General features: G+C 37.8%; 1 protein-coding gene across 8 annotated transcripts in view; it reads right to left on the bottom strand.

The window, feature by feature from the left end:
- The window catches only part of NSMCE2 (NSE2 (MMS21) homolog, SMC5-SMC6 complex SUMO ligase), a 237,179-nt gene that overhangs the window by 104,452 nt on the left and 113,153 nt on the right, over window positions 1–19,574 (bottom strand). Inside the window, exon 5 of one of the 8 annotated variants that reach the window (XM_025265484.3) lies at window positions 8,866–8,949. The exons of 4 other annotated variants lie outside the window; for them this stretch is intronic. In XM_025265484.3, the coding sequence (XP_025121269.1) occupies window positions 8,866–8,949 (84 nt within the window). Of the gene's footprint in view, window positions 1–2,537; window positions 7,401–8,865; window positions 8,950–9,470; window positions 9,760–19,574 lie in introns of those variants that run through there. 3 more of the 8 variants (XM_025265485.3, XM_025265490.3, XM_025265489.3) reach the window with 3 other exon arrangements.

Raw genomic sequence — 19,574 nt, 5'->3', positions numbered from 1 at the left:
CCCTGTCGGACTTTAGTCAAATGATCTACTGTTACTCAAAAAGTCTGCTTCTTTATCTAAAAAGTGGGGCTAATAACTTTCAGATAGCAGTAAAGATGAATTCAGCTAATTTATGGAAATAACTATCACATGGTCTAATACATAATAGACCCTCAATAAATAGTTGCTATTCAGCTATTATTAATGAGACCCTCTTCTGCCTAGGAACCTAAGTTGAGAAAGATCCCAGGGAGAAGGAAAAGGCTACCCACTTCAATATTCTGGCCTGGAGAATTTCATCGACTGTATAGGTCATGGGATCTTTCTAACCCAGGGATCGAACCCAGGTCTTGGGCATTGCAGGCAGATTCTTTACCAGCTGAGCCACAAGGGAAGCTCAAGAATACTGAAATGGGTATCCCATCCCTTTTCCAGTGGATCTTCCCAACCCAGGAATCAACTGAGCTATGAGAGAAGCCCATTCATAAACATTTATAAATAACATTATTATCAACATAAGCCTCACTATTTAAAGATCAAGATTCAGATTGATTTAAAATATAAAAACTAATAAATGTTTGGAAGTAACATGACAAATAAGTGATAATCAGAAGAAATTATATCTATAATAATTTCAGGTAAACCTGAATGCTTGAGCATAAAAATGAAACAAGTGGGTTATTTTAAATTAATGACTTCACCTGTAAGGAAATAACAGACTCATGCTATAAACATTTCAACAGCTATCAATTGAGATATACCACGTTTACTTTCAAAAAGAGAAGGATAAAAAGAAATTCAAGAGTACTACAAGATTCCAGCATCTCAGTTTTCCGATTAGTTAGAGGGATAGAAAAACCTGAGAGGATGCAGAAGGCATGCTGTTTTGGGAAAATCCACTGTGAGCATCTTTACGTTTCCATACCAACAGGCATACATATAAAGTAGTTTTCCTCAATGTTTTTAGAAGTCCATGCCACCTTTAAAGAAACTTAAAAAAAAAAAAAAAAAAGAAAAAAAAACCTCAATCCTGCCTTTAATGCTTAAAGTATTTTTTTTTAATCCTAAACTTAAAATATTAAAACAATGGCAGATTTTGGAGGAAAAAAAATTTGAATTGAAGTAGAACTGACCTACAACACTGTTGTCCAGGTGTACAACGTAGTCATTCACTACTTCTACACATTACAAAAGCACCACCGCAGGCAGTCTAGTTACCATCTGTCACCATGCAAAGTTATTACAGTATTATTGCCTGTATTTCCTATGCTGTACATTTCATTCCCGTGACTCATTTATTTTGTACGTGGAAGTTTCTACCCCTTAATCTCCCTTACCTATTTCACTCATCCCCTCACACCCCAGCCCTCTAGCAACCACCTGTTTGTTCTCTGTATCTATGAGTCTGTTTCTGTTTAGTTACGTTTGTTCATGTGTTTTCCTTTTTAGATTCTACATATAAGTGAAATCACACGGCATTTATCTTTTTCAGTCTGACTTATTTCACTTGGTTCATCTATGTTGTTGCAAATGGAAAGATTTCATTCTTTTTATGGCTAAGAGTCCATTATATGTGTGTTTATATATATACATATATATATATAATTTATTTATTATTCATTCATTTACCAATGGACATTTAGTTTGCTTCCATATCTTGGATATTGTAAAAAAAAAAAATGCTGCAATAAACATAGGGGTTTATATATCTTTTCAAACTAGTGTTTTTATTTTCTTGAGAAAAATACCCTAAAGTGGAATTGCTGAATTGTATGGTAGTTTTATTTTCAACTTTATTAAAAACCTCCATACTGCTTTCCATAACAGTTGCACCAATTTACCTTCCCGCCAACAGTGCACAGGCTTCCCTTTTCTCCACATCCTCACCAACACTTATTATTGGTTGTCTTTTTGATATCAGCCATTCTGGCAGGTGTGAGGTGTTGTCTTGCTGTGGTTTTGATTTGCATTTCTCTGATGATTAGCGATGATCATCTTTTCATGTGCCTTTTGGCCATCCGTATGTCTTTGGAAAAATGTATCCTCAGTCTCTGCCCATTTTATAATTTGTTTGGGTGTTTTTGATGTTGAGGGAAACAATTTTTTTGCTTAAAAGCTTTGATCAACATAAGCACTGAGTATTCTTGTTTGATGAAAATGTTTGCCTTCCAGCCTAAGTGGTGTACAAAACAAGAATTCAACGTAGGCCACGCTGATCAAACCGCTTTGCTTTTTTAGTCACAGATGGAGAAAAACCAGCCTTGTGGATGAAATGAGGGCCATTCAAAGTCCACTAATTTGTTTTGGAGTAAACAGAGAAATATTTTATTTAAAATTCTTCAAAGTGACTTTTCTAGAAGTTATTTTGGCAACAGAATAAAACTTCAGCTATAAACACTTGCCACAAGGACCTTCCAGCAAAGACTGAATGCAGGTGAGAAAAGTATTCCTCACAAACTCTCAATGAATTTTCAGCTGAGTTGAAAAGCTATCATCCAAATTTGTTCTTCACACAGATTAAGCTAAATTTATCCCCTCCCTGAGCCTTTTTTTTTTTCTTTTTCTTTTTTTTTTTTTTGAGAAATTCAGTAAGTCAGAAAATTAAGAGGCTTGGTACAACTTAATGCTTAGCAAAGTGGACTCTGGCACTAGACTGAGTTGCAAAGCTGGTTCTGCCAATTATTAGCTGGGTGCCCTGGGGCAAGCTACTAAGACTTCCTGTACCTCGGTAGCCATATCTGTAAAATATGTAAAATACTATCTGTATCTATTTCAGATGACTGTTTTGAGCAGTATAGGAGATAGTACACGTAAGGCATCAGAAAAACATCAAGTGCTTGCAAGAAGCACTTGAAAAATGTTTGTAAGCCTTATTAGTACAGCTGAATTTTGGCTGCAAACACTTAATGTATGAAGTACTGTAATGAAGTTGGGTTTCACCCCTTGAAGTTTCAGTTCTTGGTATATAAAACTTTGAAAAACATCTTCCAAATGTTATGCTTTGCTGAATGCTTGCAAGTTTGAAGCAGTTGCTTTTGTCTTTATTGTCTCAGAAACAGAGTGACATTATCCTTCAGTTCATAAATCTTTCCAAGCACTTTTCCTTTTGACACGACTGAAAAGGTCTAACAGAATATGTTGTTGTTGTTTAGTTGCTAAGACGTGTCCAACTCTTTGGACTGTAGCCCGGCCAGGCTCCTCTGTCTACGGGATTTCCCAGGAAAGAATACGGGACTGGGTTGCCATTTCCTTCTCCAAGGGATCTTCCCAACCCAGAGATCAAACCCGCATCTCCTGCATTGGCAATCAGACTCTTTACCACTCAGCCACCAGGGAAACAGAATATGAGGCAATATAAATATTCACTGATTATTTCTTCTCATAGTTTGATTTCAATTTTTAACATTAAAACCTTCAATTCATTTGGAATGTATTTTAATGTGGAATATAAGGGCTTCCCTAGTGGCTCAGATGATAAAGAATCAGCCTGCAATGTGGGAGACCTGGATTTGATCCCTGGGTTAGGAAGATCCCCTGGAGAAAATTCAGATTTAAGTAGTGTCATTAAAGCATTAGTCAATGGTTCCAAATATTTTTTCCTTGAATAAATCAACTTTCCCCTATGATCTGAAAATCTATCACACACAAAAATTTCACATGTGCTTATTACAGTATTTGTCTATTTCTTATTGTTTTCTCAGTGGAAAAAGGGGCTTGATTACATTGGTTAGTCACTGAATCACCAGAGTAATGCCTTGGTGATAGAAATAAATGGCTGGAAGAGGTTTCCTCTCCCAGCTTCAACAGGTTTAATGGATTTTCTAATGATAAAAGGTACATTATTGAAACAAACGCAAATTTATCATAGGTACAATTCTTTCAATATGCTGGAAGATTTTACTTGCTAATATTTGACTTAAGATTTCATAAGTGTAGATTTATGTGAAAGTGTTCTTAACTTTTAAGGAAAAGACAAAACATGGAATTTGGTCATAAGTCACCCAAATTTCTTAAAATAAACTAGGAAATGGTCCCAATTTTCCCAAGGTGTAAAACAGATTAGCTAACACAGAAAATATCCATTCCTTTAAGATCAGACAAAATTTAACAATTATGTCTAGGATTTTTATGTTTGGGAAGGAAAGGACCTTTCTTTTAATCTTATTTTTGTGTCATTCACAGTTTTGACCATTCTGAGTCCATTTTGGTTATTTTTGCTTTAAATCTACTTTTGGCCATTCATTTTGCAGATTTAATTCATTGTTGTAATCTTAAACATATTACTCTTTTCAAATCCATTAAAAAAAATTCCCTTTGCATCTATGGTTACAAACCTCTCTCTCTTTTTTTTTTCTTTTAAAGGTGTGCCTCAGGATAATATTATGGTTAGATTAAAAAAAAAAAAGTCAAATCCTTGCCTTTTAACAGAACAGTGTAGTCACTGTGTGAAAAGTTCAGGTTTAATTTTAATCTGTATCCTGTTTTTTATGCTTCCAAAACCTCTGCTTTCCCCCTCATTCTTAGCCAACTGATTAGGAAGTTATTCATTCTATTTTCTACTCAAGCATTGCTTGACTTGACTTTCTTGATCCTGTCACTTCTTAATTAATGTCAATAAGAAAATAACATTTTTTAAAAATTTCCTTGCACTCTTCCATCTTCCCTCTGCATGCCAAACTACTGAAACATTTTGTAATCACAGATCCCCATTACTGTAAGTCTGTCTCAATATTCTTTTTTGAGAACTCATTTATCATTAGTCTTATGAGTGAGTGAGTGAAGTTGCTCAGTCGTGTCCGACTCTTTGCGACCCCGTGTACTGTAGCCCGCCAGGCTCATCCGTCCATGGAATTTTCCAGGCAAGAATACTGGAGTGGATTGCCATTTCCTTCCCCAGGGGATCTTCCCCACCCAGGGATCGAACCCACGTCTCCCGCATTGCGGGCAGACTCCTTATTGTCTGAGCCACCAGGGAAGTCCTATGACTTATGACTTAGTACTATATTAACAATTCTTATTCACAATTAATTGCATATCACTTAAAAACAAACAAACAAACAAAACCACCCTACTATCATTTCTTCCCCTTATCAGGTTCTTTATTCTTACTACTTATTTGGCTCTTGCAAGTCTATGCATAATTTCCCCCCTCCAGGGCAAGCACATGACTGGGATATTTTGCAAGTCATTCACTGTCAATGATGATCTCTGTGGTGCCCTTTCAAGATGCCTCAGCTGGCTGTAAAATCTGAGTAACAACCTCTTCCTGTTGATATCTAAAATGATGCTCTGTTGCTTTTAGCATATAGCGCTACCACTTAACTGGATACAAATGTATTCTCCTTCTTTCATATGGATAACTTCTCCCTCACTCCACTCTATGCCACCCCCACATGATGTTTAGAGTTTATTCATTTTTAAAATACAACAATTTTGTTAGAATACATTTAAAGAGTGAATTCTTTCATCATTATTATTCTCTTAGTAACAGCTTTCTTGAGATATAATTCACATAGCATAGAATTTCCTCATTATTTATTGCTGGCCACCATTGATGTCAAGATACATGGTTCCCTTCAGCTAAAGTGGTGGTGAACCTGAGACATTTAATATGTAAGCTCGGGTTATCAGAGGCCCATCTGATAGGCCCTGAAGCTGACTGTTGCTGCCACACTGCGCCTCCTCCCTTCGGTTCCACTGGCTCCATCTTGGAACACACTTCGCATTCTTCACATACTCCTGGCTTTCTCACCAGGTTCCTCTTCTTTCTCCATTGTTTTGCCAGGTCCAATCCTCACCCTTCCCCTCTCATTCTATACACTCTTCCTGGGTAATCTCATCCACTTTGGGGCTCCCCCTGTCATCTCTATCAGTGGTTCTCAAGCCCCTCCCAAATACTGTTTCTGCAGGAGCATTCTTCCATCAGTAGCATCTCTCATCAGACACAGCAATTCACAACTGCAGGGACATTCTGAAATCTCAGGAGGTACATTTATAGCTCCAAGAAGCACCTTTCTGGGAACTTTTAGTTGGAGACACATGTTTGCTCCATCTGTGGAGGACACTGCCCAGTCCAGGGGCCTGGGGGTCACGACCACTAGACCTGAAGATACATATGGTACAGTTCACCACCACATCTCATAGAGCATCTAACTCAAAGCAGCACAATGAATATCTGCTGAAGGAATGAATTCAATCACTAATTGCTGTGGTTTCCAATTCATACCCTTTCGACTCATCCTCTTCTTTTCATTCGCACTGTCAGAATTTGAGTTAATGTCACGATTATTGTCTACTGATTACTAGTGAAGTCTCCCAGCCTCGAGTCCTGCTTCTCCCAACCCATTCTTCATGCTAGAGTCAGTTATCTTTTTCAGTTATAAATCAGTTCTTACCATCCCTCAACTTAAGGTCCTTTAAAATCAAACCTAAATTTCTCAACAGATATATAAGTCTCTAATTCTTTTGACTTTGTACATAGCATTTCTTCTACTTAGAACAACAACTCAGGTATCAATGTAAAGAGAATTTCTTGATGGCCCAAAGCTGAATTAAACACTCATCTTTTGTGCTCTCTGAAGTACCCTGTTCTTTTCCTACTTCTGTACATATACTGTATTACAACTGTGTGTTTACTTGTCTGTCTCCTCAACTACACTATATATTTTGCTAGGTGGGCTAATGTCCTTTTCACTGAATCTCAATGCCCTGCCTGGAACAGAGACGGCATTCGATGAGTGTCTGGTGAATGAATATCACTAGTGACCACGGAAGTAGGTAACTTTGGAATTTCATCACAGGTACTCTGAACCCAGTGGGATCCATAAATAAATACTAAGAGGCCATAAACACCATGAAATTGTACCCAACATTTTTTGAGAGTAGTTTTCAGACTGTGTGAAGAGTCAATAATCCTAAAAACTTAAAAAAAAAAATATCCCTGTTGGAGTTTATTTGGTTAGACAGAAACTTGCTAAAGTATATTACAAATGGACAAAAACAAAACATAAATACATAAACACAACACACAGACACACTAATATACATACACAGAGACTGACTGAATTATATCAAGCCTTATGGTAAATCTTTTATTGGAAAGGGACAAGAATCAGAAAGTTAAGAGGGCTGTAGCAGGACTGAAGAAAACCAGACGATGCCAGAAAAAGAATTTAGAAAGACAGAACAGAGAATGAAAGGGAAATTCGGTCTACTCTGTCATTTCATATAGGCTCCTTATGTAGCCAGCCTGTGAAAGGTTAGGGCTTTACAAAGGATGTCCCAAGTCTGAAGATATCTGTATAGTTTGGAAAACTGCATCTTCAGCTTGCCGTAATGCTGCCCAACTTCAGCGCAATTCTGTCTCACCAGTCTAGTTGTCTTTTCAGTTCTGTCCAGTGAATCTCTGTCTCGACACTGACCTTTGACAGAAGGAAAGAAAGAAAAAAGGCAGGCAACTCGCCTGGGCTCATGAGAAAAGAGACACAGGGAGAAGAGTAAGTCACATGCTCATTACTTTTCAGGTAATCTTTCTCTGGCTCACTCTATTCCTTTGTCTTACGGTAAACTTTATGTACTTCTTTATTTGCAAGAATCTTGACAAGATACCATGTACTTTGGTAAAGTAAGGAAATATACTTAAGTTCTGAAAAAATACAGGCAGTTTTGAGAGTTGTGGTTTTTTTTAAATAAATGTTGACCATGGTTAGCCTCTACTCATTAATTAAACATTTAATGAAACTAGGAAATATGATTTTTCTTTCTTTTTTGGCAGAGGGGAGGTTATTTCCATATAGAATGTAACACATTATACAGCCTGGTTTGCTTTAGAAGACGCGAACTTTTGTATCATAAGATCCTGTTACTGATTCACTAAAGTAGGACAAGTACCTCAGAGGTGATGACAGGCTTGGTTTTAAGTGTTTTCATGCTACCCAGGCTAACTTCCACTATGGACCTCCTGTCGGGTCCTCAGTATAGCTACTGTCAGCTACTTCAGGCTGTCTCTGGCTGTGAAACACATCTTGTTCACATGGGAATGAAAAATGGACCCTTTCCTCCTCCTCATCATCTTTTATCCAAAGGAAATAAAAGCCAGAGGATGGTAAATCTGGTCAAAAAGCCTGAAAAATTTACTGACTGATTAAACAGCATCTAAATAATTAGGAATGGCCCACAAACCTATAAAGCAATTCATCCCCATTGTATTCATTTAACATCAGTCTACAAGAATAATTCTGATATACAGAGACAGCAGTCTCATGAATTTTACATGTGCCTTATTTTGCAGCAGAACTCCACTGTATAAAATAGACAAAATTGTGATTGTCAAAACAATAGTTTTAAAGAACCAAGTAAGTCTTAAAGATTCTGTATTTTTCTGTCCTATTTGAGATCTTTTTGTCTTAATCTGCCAATAAAATATAGATTATTTTAAATCAAATTGATAACTGAGGATTGCTCTAGGTACCTTCTTGCTAAATTTATAGTGAAATGTAGTGATCAATTATTCTGGTTGGAAGTTGGGGTGACAGGGGAGGAATAGGAGAGAAAGAGAAAAAATTTCCATTTACCAAAGTCCTACCTGATAGTGTACTTATGTAATACAAGAATCAATTTTTTAAAAATTCCAGGATACACTTGAGAGTTGTAGTGAGTTTTGCCCTGTTATCTACTCTGATATCCTTTTGGACAAGGTACTGCTGTTAATGATTTATTGAAATCTGGTTTACATTCCGTTATAGGTAAGCAGAACATGGCGTTGAGAACTTGTGCTTTATTTTTTCCATAGCAGTGTGTGGAATTTTGAAACCCTTTCAAATGCTACTGGGACTGTTTGGAGGAAAGAGAAAGATGAGAATGGAAGAAAAAAAAAAATTCTATAACCTCGTTCATTGCCTGCTCTACTTCCATCCTTATCCTTAATCTTGTCGAACTCATTGTGTCCTCCATCTTCTTTGGGTTTCACTGCTGCAAGAGAGACCCAGGTTAGGAAGTGACTTGAGTATGACACCAGGATCGATGCTGACAATGAGATGGGAGCCAGAAGTGAAGCCGCAAGGGGCTGTGAAGCCAGAACTGGAAATGAGTTGTTGGGGGTTCTCAGCATGTGGCATCTACATAACATCATACATTCCATTTACCCAAATGGGTGTGAAATTCACCAAACCAATAATACTCACCCAGAGGATAAGGGTCTACTATCATTGACACAGTATTATTTGGTACTCGTCAGCTAAAATGCACACATTATTAAGATGTCCTAACATACTACTTCTGGGAAGACCTTTTCTGGTGAGGTGTGGAATGGAAAGGGAACATGGAGCAAGATGACACGGATGGGCATCACCTGGGAAATCCAGCAGTCCGCTCCAACAGATGCCCACAAGGTAGTATTTACCTTGATGAGCCTTGCAGACTCTGATACCCGATCTCACTGACTGGACCCAGGAATGCAGACTCATGCTAACAAAACTCACAAGACACTGATGTATACAAAAAAAAAAGAAGGCGACTTTATTATTTACAGTGAACAACAGAAGAATCAGGCATACTGACGCTGCATCAGTCTGACTGTGATGACTCTGCATCAGCCTGATGGTGCATTATCTCCTTGGGAAGGCACATCACCAGAGGGGAGCTTGGTGCACACACAAGCAGGACAAGTGGCGTTAATTACGCAGGATTCCAGTGCAGAATGGCATGAGGCTCTGCAGCTCTGTACCACAGGGCTATCCACCTGCCACCACAGGTTGGATGCTTGCCTCCACCTGGCAGGTGCTATTGGTCAGACAGTGCTTTGTTAGGTATCGTGACAATTTCATTAAGAGTTTTTCTTTTCTTCTGTTTTGGAGAGAGAGAAAATGCTCTCCTGAGCATTTTTCTATGTTTGTGTATTTTAAAGATGTCAGTACCATCAATCAGGTTAGTCAAATCTCTGTGCCCAGAGTCCTTATGTCTCATAAGATCACGTTGCCTTTCTTGACTTTAATCACTTAGACGTTCATTTCTTAGTTTAATTTTCAGAGAGTATTTGCATTTTTCTGCTTTCTGGGATCAAGAGGGGCACCACATGGTGGACTCCACATTTGCCTACAGGTTCCACAAAGTGTCAGTTAAATTCAAATCAACCTGTATTCACTGTGCCAACTTTACACCCGCTGCTGTGCCAGATACAAAATAATACTCAAAAGCATAAAGAGAGACTCTAAAGAGACACTGTATCTACTGGATACCTACAGTCCTAAATTCTTTTAAAGGTACATTTATTCATTCATTTTTTACTAGCATTTATAGATCCTATTCTATATATGAGGATTAATTAGATACAAGAAATATAAAGATAAAAATTGTCTTGTTCCCTTTAAGAGCTTACAGTCTAGCAAAGGAACAAGACATTTAAACAAAAAAAAAAGGTACTGTGCCAAATGGTATGGAACCTGGTGGAAGAACACTTTTTTTAATCTAAGGGCAGGAACAGAAGCCATCCTTTTTAATCTGTTTTTTAAAATAAGGCTGTCCTCAGTAGTTGAATACTCTTTCACATCTTTTTTTGTGTATATGAAACACACATAAACTTCTGCATTCCCAAACACATGTATTTTAAAATTTCTGTATCTTATCAATATGTGGAATTTATATATTACACATTCTACTCATAGAACATAGACACACATGCACATATACATTTATATAATGCACATATGTGTGAGATATTATTGTTATCTCTAACATCTAACTTTTTGTTTTAAATTTTAACACGTACACAGAAAAGTACACAAAACAAAAATGCCTAGTTTAGAAAATAAATTACCCTACTGAGCTCCCACCAGGTCCATAAACAGAGGATTCTGAGTACCCCAGAAACTCTGCACCACCCCCAAATCATTATGCTAATCTTAATATTAATCATTTACTAGCTTTCTATGTAGTGTTACTACCCAATGCAGGCAAAGTCCAAATGTGCCTGCAGGAGAAGGCAATGGCACCCCACTCCAGTACTCTTGCTTGGCAAATCCCATGGACGGAGGAGCCTGGTAGGCTGCAGTCCATGGGGTCGCTAAGAGTCAGACACGACTGAGTGACTTCCCTTTCACTTTTAACTTTCATGCATTGGAGAAGGAAATGGCAACCCACTCCAGTGTTCTTGCCTGGAGAATCCCAGGGACGGGGGAGCCTGGTGGGTTGCCGTCTATGGGGTCACATAGGGTCGGACATGACTGAAGTGACTTAGCAGCAGCAAATGCCCTCAAGGGAAAAGCAGCGTTAGTTCTGAATTTTCATTCCTTTTGATGCAATGGTAAATGGAACTGCTTCTTGAATTTCTCTTTCTGATCTTTTGTTGTTAATGTATAGAAATGCAACAGATTTCTGTGTATTAATTTTGGAACCTGCAACTTTACCAAGTTCGCTGATGAGTACTAGCAGTTTCCTGGTAGCAGCTTTAGGATCTTCTATGTATAATGTCATCTGCAAACAGTGACAGCTTAACTTCTTCTTTTCCAATTTGGATTCCCTTCTTTTTCTTCTCTGACTGCTGTAGCTAGGACTTCCAAAACTATGTTGAACAAAAGTGGTGAGAGTGGACATCCTTGTCTTGTTCCTGATCTTAGAGGGAATGCTTTCAGCTTTTCACCATGGAGTATGATGCTAGCTGTAGGTTTGTCATATATGGCCTTTATTATGTTGGAAATATGCACCTCTATGCCCACTTTCTGGAGGGTTTTTATCATAAATAGGTGCTGAATTTTGTCAAAAGCTTTTTCTGTCTAAGCTTCTCTGAACTCTTGTTTTTCCTTACAGTTCCTTAAGAGTTTCAGGACTTCGCTCCTCTGAGGATGTTTTCTTGTACATATTCAACAACATTTTCAGCAAGAAAACTGTTCAAATAACTTAATCAGCCATATTTCCAGTAACAAAAATTGGTGACACTTCTCAATTTCTTCCTGTGTTACAGTTCTAAGAATAAATGTAGATTCTTATCTACTAGATCCTGACCCCTTAGGGATTATGAGAAGTAAACATCTTTGATTTCCCACAGCATAAAGTGTGAAACACGCAATAAATGCACAAGGACCAAAGAATAAGCGAGAAGAAGGAAAGAGAAAAGAGAAGGAATATGTAATTATCCTGCCCTTGAAGAGTTTCCATTTTCCTTCTGCGAAGGAAGATGAGATATATATGTATACCACATTTTAACACAATAAAGAGACATGTTTAAATGAAATCACTTATATTCACTGACATGGACAAATTTCCAAGATACATCATCAGATGGAAAAAGAAAGTTATAAGATGGTGTATGTGTGTAAAATATATCTAAATCTATAGCTATCTCCATGTGTATAAACATGTATGTGTGTAATATGTGCCATGTATATTCTTGCTTATATGCAAGAATATATATTGCTTATATGCAGAAATATGACAGTAAAGACACATAATGGTGGTTATCTCTGCAGATTGGAATTGGGAAGCCAGGAGCAATCTTTTCACTTTCAAATATCCTATGAAATAATTTTACATGAAGCGTATATTACTTTTATAGTTAGGGGGAAATTTTCAAATTATATTCAAAGGCAAACATACCTGACACAGGAAACCAAGAACTAAAAACAGCCAGAAACCAGATCCCAATAAAATGGTTATTTTGAGACATTAGTCTGCCATCTTCTCAGTCTGTCAGCTTTCCAAATAAAGTCATACTTCTTCCCTCAAAAAATAAAAATAGCCAGGAAGACAGATATTACCAGGGAAGGCTTATTTGAAAAGGTAGGACTTGAAATGGGTCCTGCAGGATTGGCAGAACATAAGTTAGAGAAGAGGAATGGGGGGAAGTGGCCTTGATGAACAAGAGTTGTGCTGTGATCAGACAGCAGGGAAAGAGTTAGAGTGGCACCCAGAGAGGCCATGAAGAAGTGTGTTCACCTGGCTAAAATTAACTCCAGTTTACACTGAGAGGCAGGATTAAACGGACATAAAGTCAGGGTCTAAAATGGTGAAATGTCATCAATATTGAGTTTATAATTGGGTTGAAGGGAAATAGAAGTCAACACGAGACACTACTCGTCAAATGGAGTAGTTTGTGCAGAATGAGATCAAAGGAGAAAGACCCCTGGTAATTTGCAGTGTTAGATTAATAACAATTGGTTTTTACTAAGTTGAGAAATGCACAGTTTTGGACTATTCAATTGTTGCAGTGGGTAAAACTTAGCAATACCTTGTTCAAAATCAAAAAAATCTCTACATTTGACTTTAAGGAAGAAAAATTCTAAATAAGTAAAATTTGGCAGAATTAAGTATCTTTAGGGTTTCAAATTATTTGGATCTATATATTTATCACATTAAGGCCCAAATCACAAAATTATGAAAATCAAAAAAAGATTACTATAAATTCATAATACAAGTGATACTTAAAATTTTTTTCTTCCAAGTAGATTTTAACTTCTGAGTGACATATTACAGCCTGGGGCTATAGTCTTAAAGTGGAGTTTATTATAGTTTTACAGTATTTCAAAAGTTTCAGTCAGATACTTTTTCTTGCCTAGCTAGAGGTCAAAAGCTTGAGGATTCTTACATGATAGAAAACAAACTTCAAAAAGCTTAAAAAGTGACCTGTCATACTTCAGACTCTTTACTTTTCTGTAAGGTCACATTTCTGAGGAAGATGACAGAGTTGGTGATTGTGTAACTAAGCCTCCAGAGCTACTTACGACTCTGGAATGTGATCATTGTTTTGCAATGGAGTTGGTCACCATCATATGAAAATCTTGGGAAATAAAATATCTTGTTTACCTGCTAGTTCCTGTCATAGAATAGCTCATTCACACACAGCATTGTATTACTTTAGTCTAAATTCCCAACCTACCTTGCTTGGCACTAGTGATTATATCTTAAAAGAATGTTAAGAATATTTCTACATACTTGGAAAGGTAAGCAAAAGAGGGAAGAGGGTCGGGGGAGAGAGAAGAGTGGGAGAGAAGAAAAGAAATGCTTCACAGTAACGCAGGAAGCAGGAGATAGGAGAGGACACAGATGAAACTTGGCTCTGAGTTGCTACCTGTTGGTAGAAGGTGGAGCTGAGTACACAGCAGTCCATCTTATACTGTGTCTACTTTGTATGTTCTATAATTAACTGTTCCATAATTTAAAATGTAAAAATGAAAAATAAAAAGCACATACTTAATTTTTCAAGACTGTCTCCTAACTTGTAACCTAAAAAGGGATAATACAGTACTATTAATAGTACTGCAATAAATAAGTCATCTTTAGACCACTGATTTAAGGGTTTAAGAGTTTCTGAAGCTCATCTGCCCAGCAACAATAACAAAATTTATGCTGGATGATAATCCTTATTCTGCACATCATCCTTACAATAAAGCACTTTCACATCCATATCTCAACCACTCTACACATGAACACTGTGAGATCTGGTGGGTGACATTCTAATTTAGGAAAAATATGAGGTTCAGAGAAGTTAAGTAGATTTCAGTTCTTTCATTCATTCCACAAACACTTACTGTGTTAGGCAAATCTATTCTAGCTATTAGAAATTAAGAGACAAAGAAAATGTGATTCCTTTTTTTCAAGAGGTGTACAGTCTAGCAGAGGGGATGGACTTATAAAACAATTACATTGTGATATGGTTTATACTACAACAAAGCATTTTTCAAGAAAAAAATTTTTAATTATGACCTAAAGTAAGAAATACATTGTATACTGCAACCCAGGATAAACAAACAAGTTTAAGTGAAACAGAAGTTTTATGAAACACAACTCTTTCTATACCTGATTCACTCTGTGGTATTTTCTAATCTACCCTATTCTGTATCTTTTCTTTTTTTAATAAAATGCTGGTCACAACCTTTTACAACTGGATTGCTGCTTACAACATCTCATTATTCACTACTGGGCGTGACCTACAGTGTACAAAAGTGTCAGGATGAGTATGATTGGAGTTCTGTGGCAACACAAAAAGAAATACAGACTGTTTCAGGGAATGAGAAAGGTCTGAAAGAGGTCAGTCTCTGAGTACTCAAAATACTAAAATGGCAGAACCAGAATGAAGTCTTAAGAGACTTTTTGCTCTTGGAATTATTGTACTGTTGCACGCTGGCCAAAGACATGGCAGCCACAGACTGTGAACTCACTGAAAAGCTACCAAAACAAGTTGTTATCCTGAAGGGATGTCAGCAATCATTCGTTCACATTTACTAACTCCTTACTATGCGGCACAGCACTTCCTGTCTACCGGCTCATCCTGCTACTACCTGTGAGACAACTGTAAACATCCTGAGACCATGAGGTTTACTCTATGACTAACAGTCCCAAATATTTGTTTCCTCAAATCTCTGGAAGACCTAAAAACAAGAGATCAGGCTAATACGTGTTAGATGTAAAATCAGATATTGTAATTTTTATCAACCACTGATCTAATCTGTGATTTTGTTCAAGGCCTTGATCTTCCATTTCAGCCTCAAAAGCTTGCTGTCCACGCAGCTAGCTGTGGCTGCTGTGTACAGGGCGCAGGGAACAGAAGGGGTAGCAACCATTCATATCTTATGCCGCTGCCCCCTGCCGTCGAAGAGAGAGAGGGGCAAGATTACAGGGACCTGTAGATTTGATTTTGCTTTGTCATTTTGTCCAATAGGAAGGTTTCCATTTTCAGGTACTTGTTCTGAGAATCTATTTTGCACGAAAGACTCATTTTGTGAACCTGACATAGTTCTTTGGGCCTTTTATCCAGTAAGCAATAAAAGAGAAAAGGTGCTTTTCCACATCAACATGTGCTCAGCTTACAACAGTGCTACTATTCCTTGGGCATTCAATAAATATTTGTCAAGGATACGGATACTGACACTGAACAGAAAATAGACAAAAGGAAGAAAGTTAATTGAGCTTCATGAAATATAGAGGAACTACAGCTGTTTCTCATCCCTACTTCCCCAAAGGGAAACATGGTTTGAATATCAAGATAAAAGATTTTGTGGGCTGAAGTACCCTTAATTAAAATAAAATCAAACTGAACTGAACCAAACCAAAAACATCAACCAGCATTTGTGCCTTTAATCATATAATTGTAGGGTCTCAGTAAATTGAAAGTATTCTGGGTTAGGTTTTATAGGTATTAACTCAGTAACGGAGGGTTGGCCAGAAGGAAATGAAAATTAGAGTTTTGAGAAAGTCACTGAAAAACAAGCCATTTGTAAGACACTCTGAGCTTTGGAGAATCTCTTGCTTTGGAAGACCTGTTTAGGGCTGATACCTCTGAATATTCTAAGACATCTAAACAGGTGAATGAACTACAATCTAAAAGACTTTCATGTTTTAGGCTATACAAAAGATTTATTTTAAGAATACTCACTCTTTAATTTAGACTGCCAAGTATTAACATTTTCAAAATGCTGTAAGTATTTAGTTGAGAATCAAATGATAAAACATTAAAACAACCAACATAAGCTTGGTATCGTTTTCCTTCTATAATCTTTAGGACTCACTTCCAACTTTGTATGAAGCATCTTCAAACGACTGCACTGCTTCAGGTATCTTGGACCCATCATGTCCAAAACCAACTCTAATTCAATTCTACTCTTTTTTCCTGCCAACCTCCCAGAACACCCATTCTTCTTCATTAATTCCAGTAATCCCTAAAATGAGTATTCACAGGAAAAATCCACAGGAGAAGGGATTAAATACGAAAACTTTCATATTGGATTCATGCTCAAAAGTATTTATTAAGGGTATGTGATTTTTACTTTTTCTATTTCATATTAAGTGCTCCCGTTTCACTTAGTTTATGTCTTCCAATTTCTCTGTCTCTTTTTGTTATTGTTGCTCTTTCTCAAGCCTTTACCGAGCCAAGTTAAAAAGCTTTTGTATACATATATGTATATAGTACGGAGAAGACAATGGCACCCCACTCCAGTACTCTTGCCTGGAAAATCCCATGGACGGAGGAGCCTGGTGGGCTGCAGTCCATGGGGTCGTGAAGAGTCGGACATGACTGAGCGATTTCACTTTCACTTTTCACTTTCATGCATTGGAGAAGGAAATGGCAACCCACTCCAGTATTCTTGCCTGGAGAATCCCAGGGACAGGGAAGCCTGGTGGGCTGCCGGCTGTGGGGTCGCACAGAGTCGGACACGACTGAAGCGACTTAGCAGCAGCAGCAGCAGCATGTATATAGTATGTATAATATGCATATTTTAGAAAATGTATGAATTTTTGCCTAACTAAAAAAATTATGACATTTTGAGTCCACTTGTTTGACTTCTCATGAACAGAATGCTAGACTTCTTTCTAATTTATATTCACTCAAAACTTTTATATAGCTTCATGTATTTTGGCATCTAGCATTACTGCTAAATGTCTAGAAAATGTATAATCTTAGTGATTATAAAAGTTCTTTCTGAATGAGGAGTGAAACTAATTCAATTCTGAGAATATAAAGAAATATTATATTGTAAAAAAACCAGGAAATTAACAAGTCATACAGTATCATTAACTAAAGTACAGATTTTGTTCAAATTTCACAAAATTTTATGCTGCTGCTGTTGCTAAGTCGCTTCAGTCGTGTCCAATTCTGTGCGACCCCACAGACGGCAGCCCACCAGGCTCCCCCGTCCCTGGGATTCTCCAGGCAAGAACACTGGAGTGGGTTGCCATTTCCTTCTCCAATGCATGAAAGTGAAAAGTGAAAGTGAAGTCGCTCAGTCGTGTCCCGTGTCCGATTCTTCGCGACCCCATGGACTGCCAGGCTTCTCTGTCCATGGGAGTTTCCAGGCAGTGCCATTGCCTTCTCCAAATTTTATGCTAGTGACTATTATTAGCTTTCAAACTATATTCAAGACTCCACATTGTATTTAATTGCATTAAGCAGCTTCAGCTGTATGCAACAAATTCTGGTAAATTCTCTTTTCATTTTTATTCTATTACAAATACTTTCTAAGTTTCCTTGTTATGGCTTATTAGACACAACCATATAACCATCATTTAAAACTGGACATTTAATTTCCAAATACATGGGATTTTGTTTAAAGTAAAGCAAACAAAAAAAGAGTACGTGATTTTTAAAAAGTTGGGACGATTAATCTAGACCTCCTAACTGCCTTCAGATCATCAGTCTACTAAGGGCTTCTGTTCTACGCCTCTTCCACCTCTTTCTCTTCCATTCCTACCACTTCTGCAGTAGCTCAGTTTCTCCATGTCCTGCTTGGATTTCTGCAAGAGTCTTCCATCTTGTCTCACTTCTTGCAATATCCTTTTTCAATTCTTCTTTGCTCTGCCACTAGAAGTACCTTCATTAGTCAGATAATATCACTCATACAAAAAAAAAAAGATATCAAAGGGGCAAGGGGGGTGGTGGTGGGATGAACTGGAAGATCGGGATTGACACACACACACTATTGACACTATGTAGAAAAGATAGAACTAGTGAGAACCTACTGAATAGCACAGGGAACTCTGCTTGGTGCTCTGTGGTGACTTGAGTGGGAAGGAAATCCAAAAAAGATGGGACACGTGCATGTATGGCTGAGGCACTTTGCTGTACAGTAGAAACTAACATAACATAGTAAAGCAACTACACTCCATTCAAAAAAAAAAACAAAGGCACTACCTACACAATAATCCAAACACTGGAAAGTGGTTTTTACGACTCTCTACACTTGTAGTGGGGAAAAAGCATGACCTTCAGGCCTAGGTTTGAGTTTTGGTCCTGCCTCTGATAAAGCTTTGTGATTTTGGGGGAAATCACTTAGGCTTCTTGAGCTTTTTATTTCCATCTTCCAAAGTGGTGATATTAACAGCTCACAAAATTGTTACATAAATCAAATGAGACCATCTATGAATGAGAAGGAACGTAGCACAGTCAGACACACACTACCAGGGAAGTTGCTCAGTCGTGTCCGACTCTTGGTGATCCCATGGACTGTAGCCTACCAGGATCCTCCATCCATGGAATTTTCCAGGCAAGAATTCTGGAGTGGGTTGCCATTTCCTTCTCCAGGGGATGTTCCTGACCCAGGGACTGAACCCAGGTCTCCTGCATTGCAGGCAGACGCGTTACCATCTGAGCCCCCAGACACACACTAACCGATCATCAACTGTTTGATCCCTTCTTGCTCTAGCTTTGATGCTACTACTGCCCTCTGTCTCACTCCCATTACACCTGACCCCACGATGCTGGCACATAAAACACCAGCCCACCTGGGAGACGTGACTTCCTCAAATGTGACACGTGCTCTCAGGCCTCTGTGGTTCTATGTTTTATGCCCTTGCTTCACAGGTCCTTCAACTGCCACCTCAAGTGAAATTCTACCCACGCCTCAAGGCCCAGCTCAAATGTCAACTCTTCCAGGAAGTCTTCTACCAACCAGAATTAACCGCTTTTCCTTCATGTTCTTCATGAACACTTCTTACAGCTTTATTTTTGTATTTATTTCTGTTATATTACTATTATATTTGTATTAAATATAAAATTATGCTTATATATGTTACCTGTGTGAATTACGGCAGAAAGCATGCTTCTTCTCAGCAACTAGCACCTTGTACTGGGAGGGATTTAATAAAAGTCTGCTGGTTGAATAAATGTAACA

Source organism: Bubalus bubalis, chromosome 15 (assembly GCF_019923935.1).
Source record: "Bubalus bubalis isolate 160015118507 breed Murrah chromosome 15, NDDB_SH_1, whole genome shotgun sequence".
Classification (NCBI taxonomy): domain Eukaryota; kingdom Metazoa; phylum Chordata; class Mammalia; order Artiodactyla; family Bovidae; genus Bubalus; species Bubalus bubalis.
The sequence above is the reverse complement of the archived record's forward strand: the minus strand, read 5'-3'. Positions and strand labels throughout refer to the sequence as shown.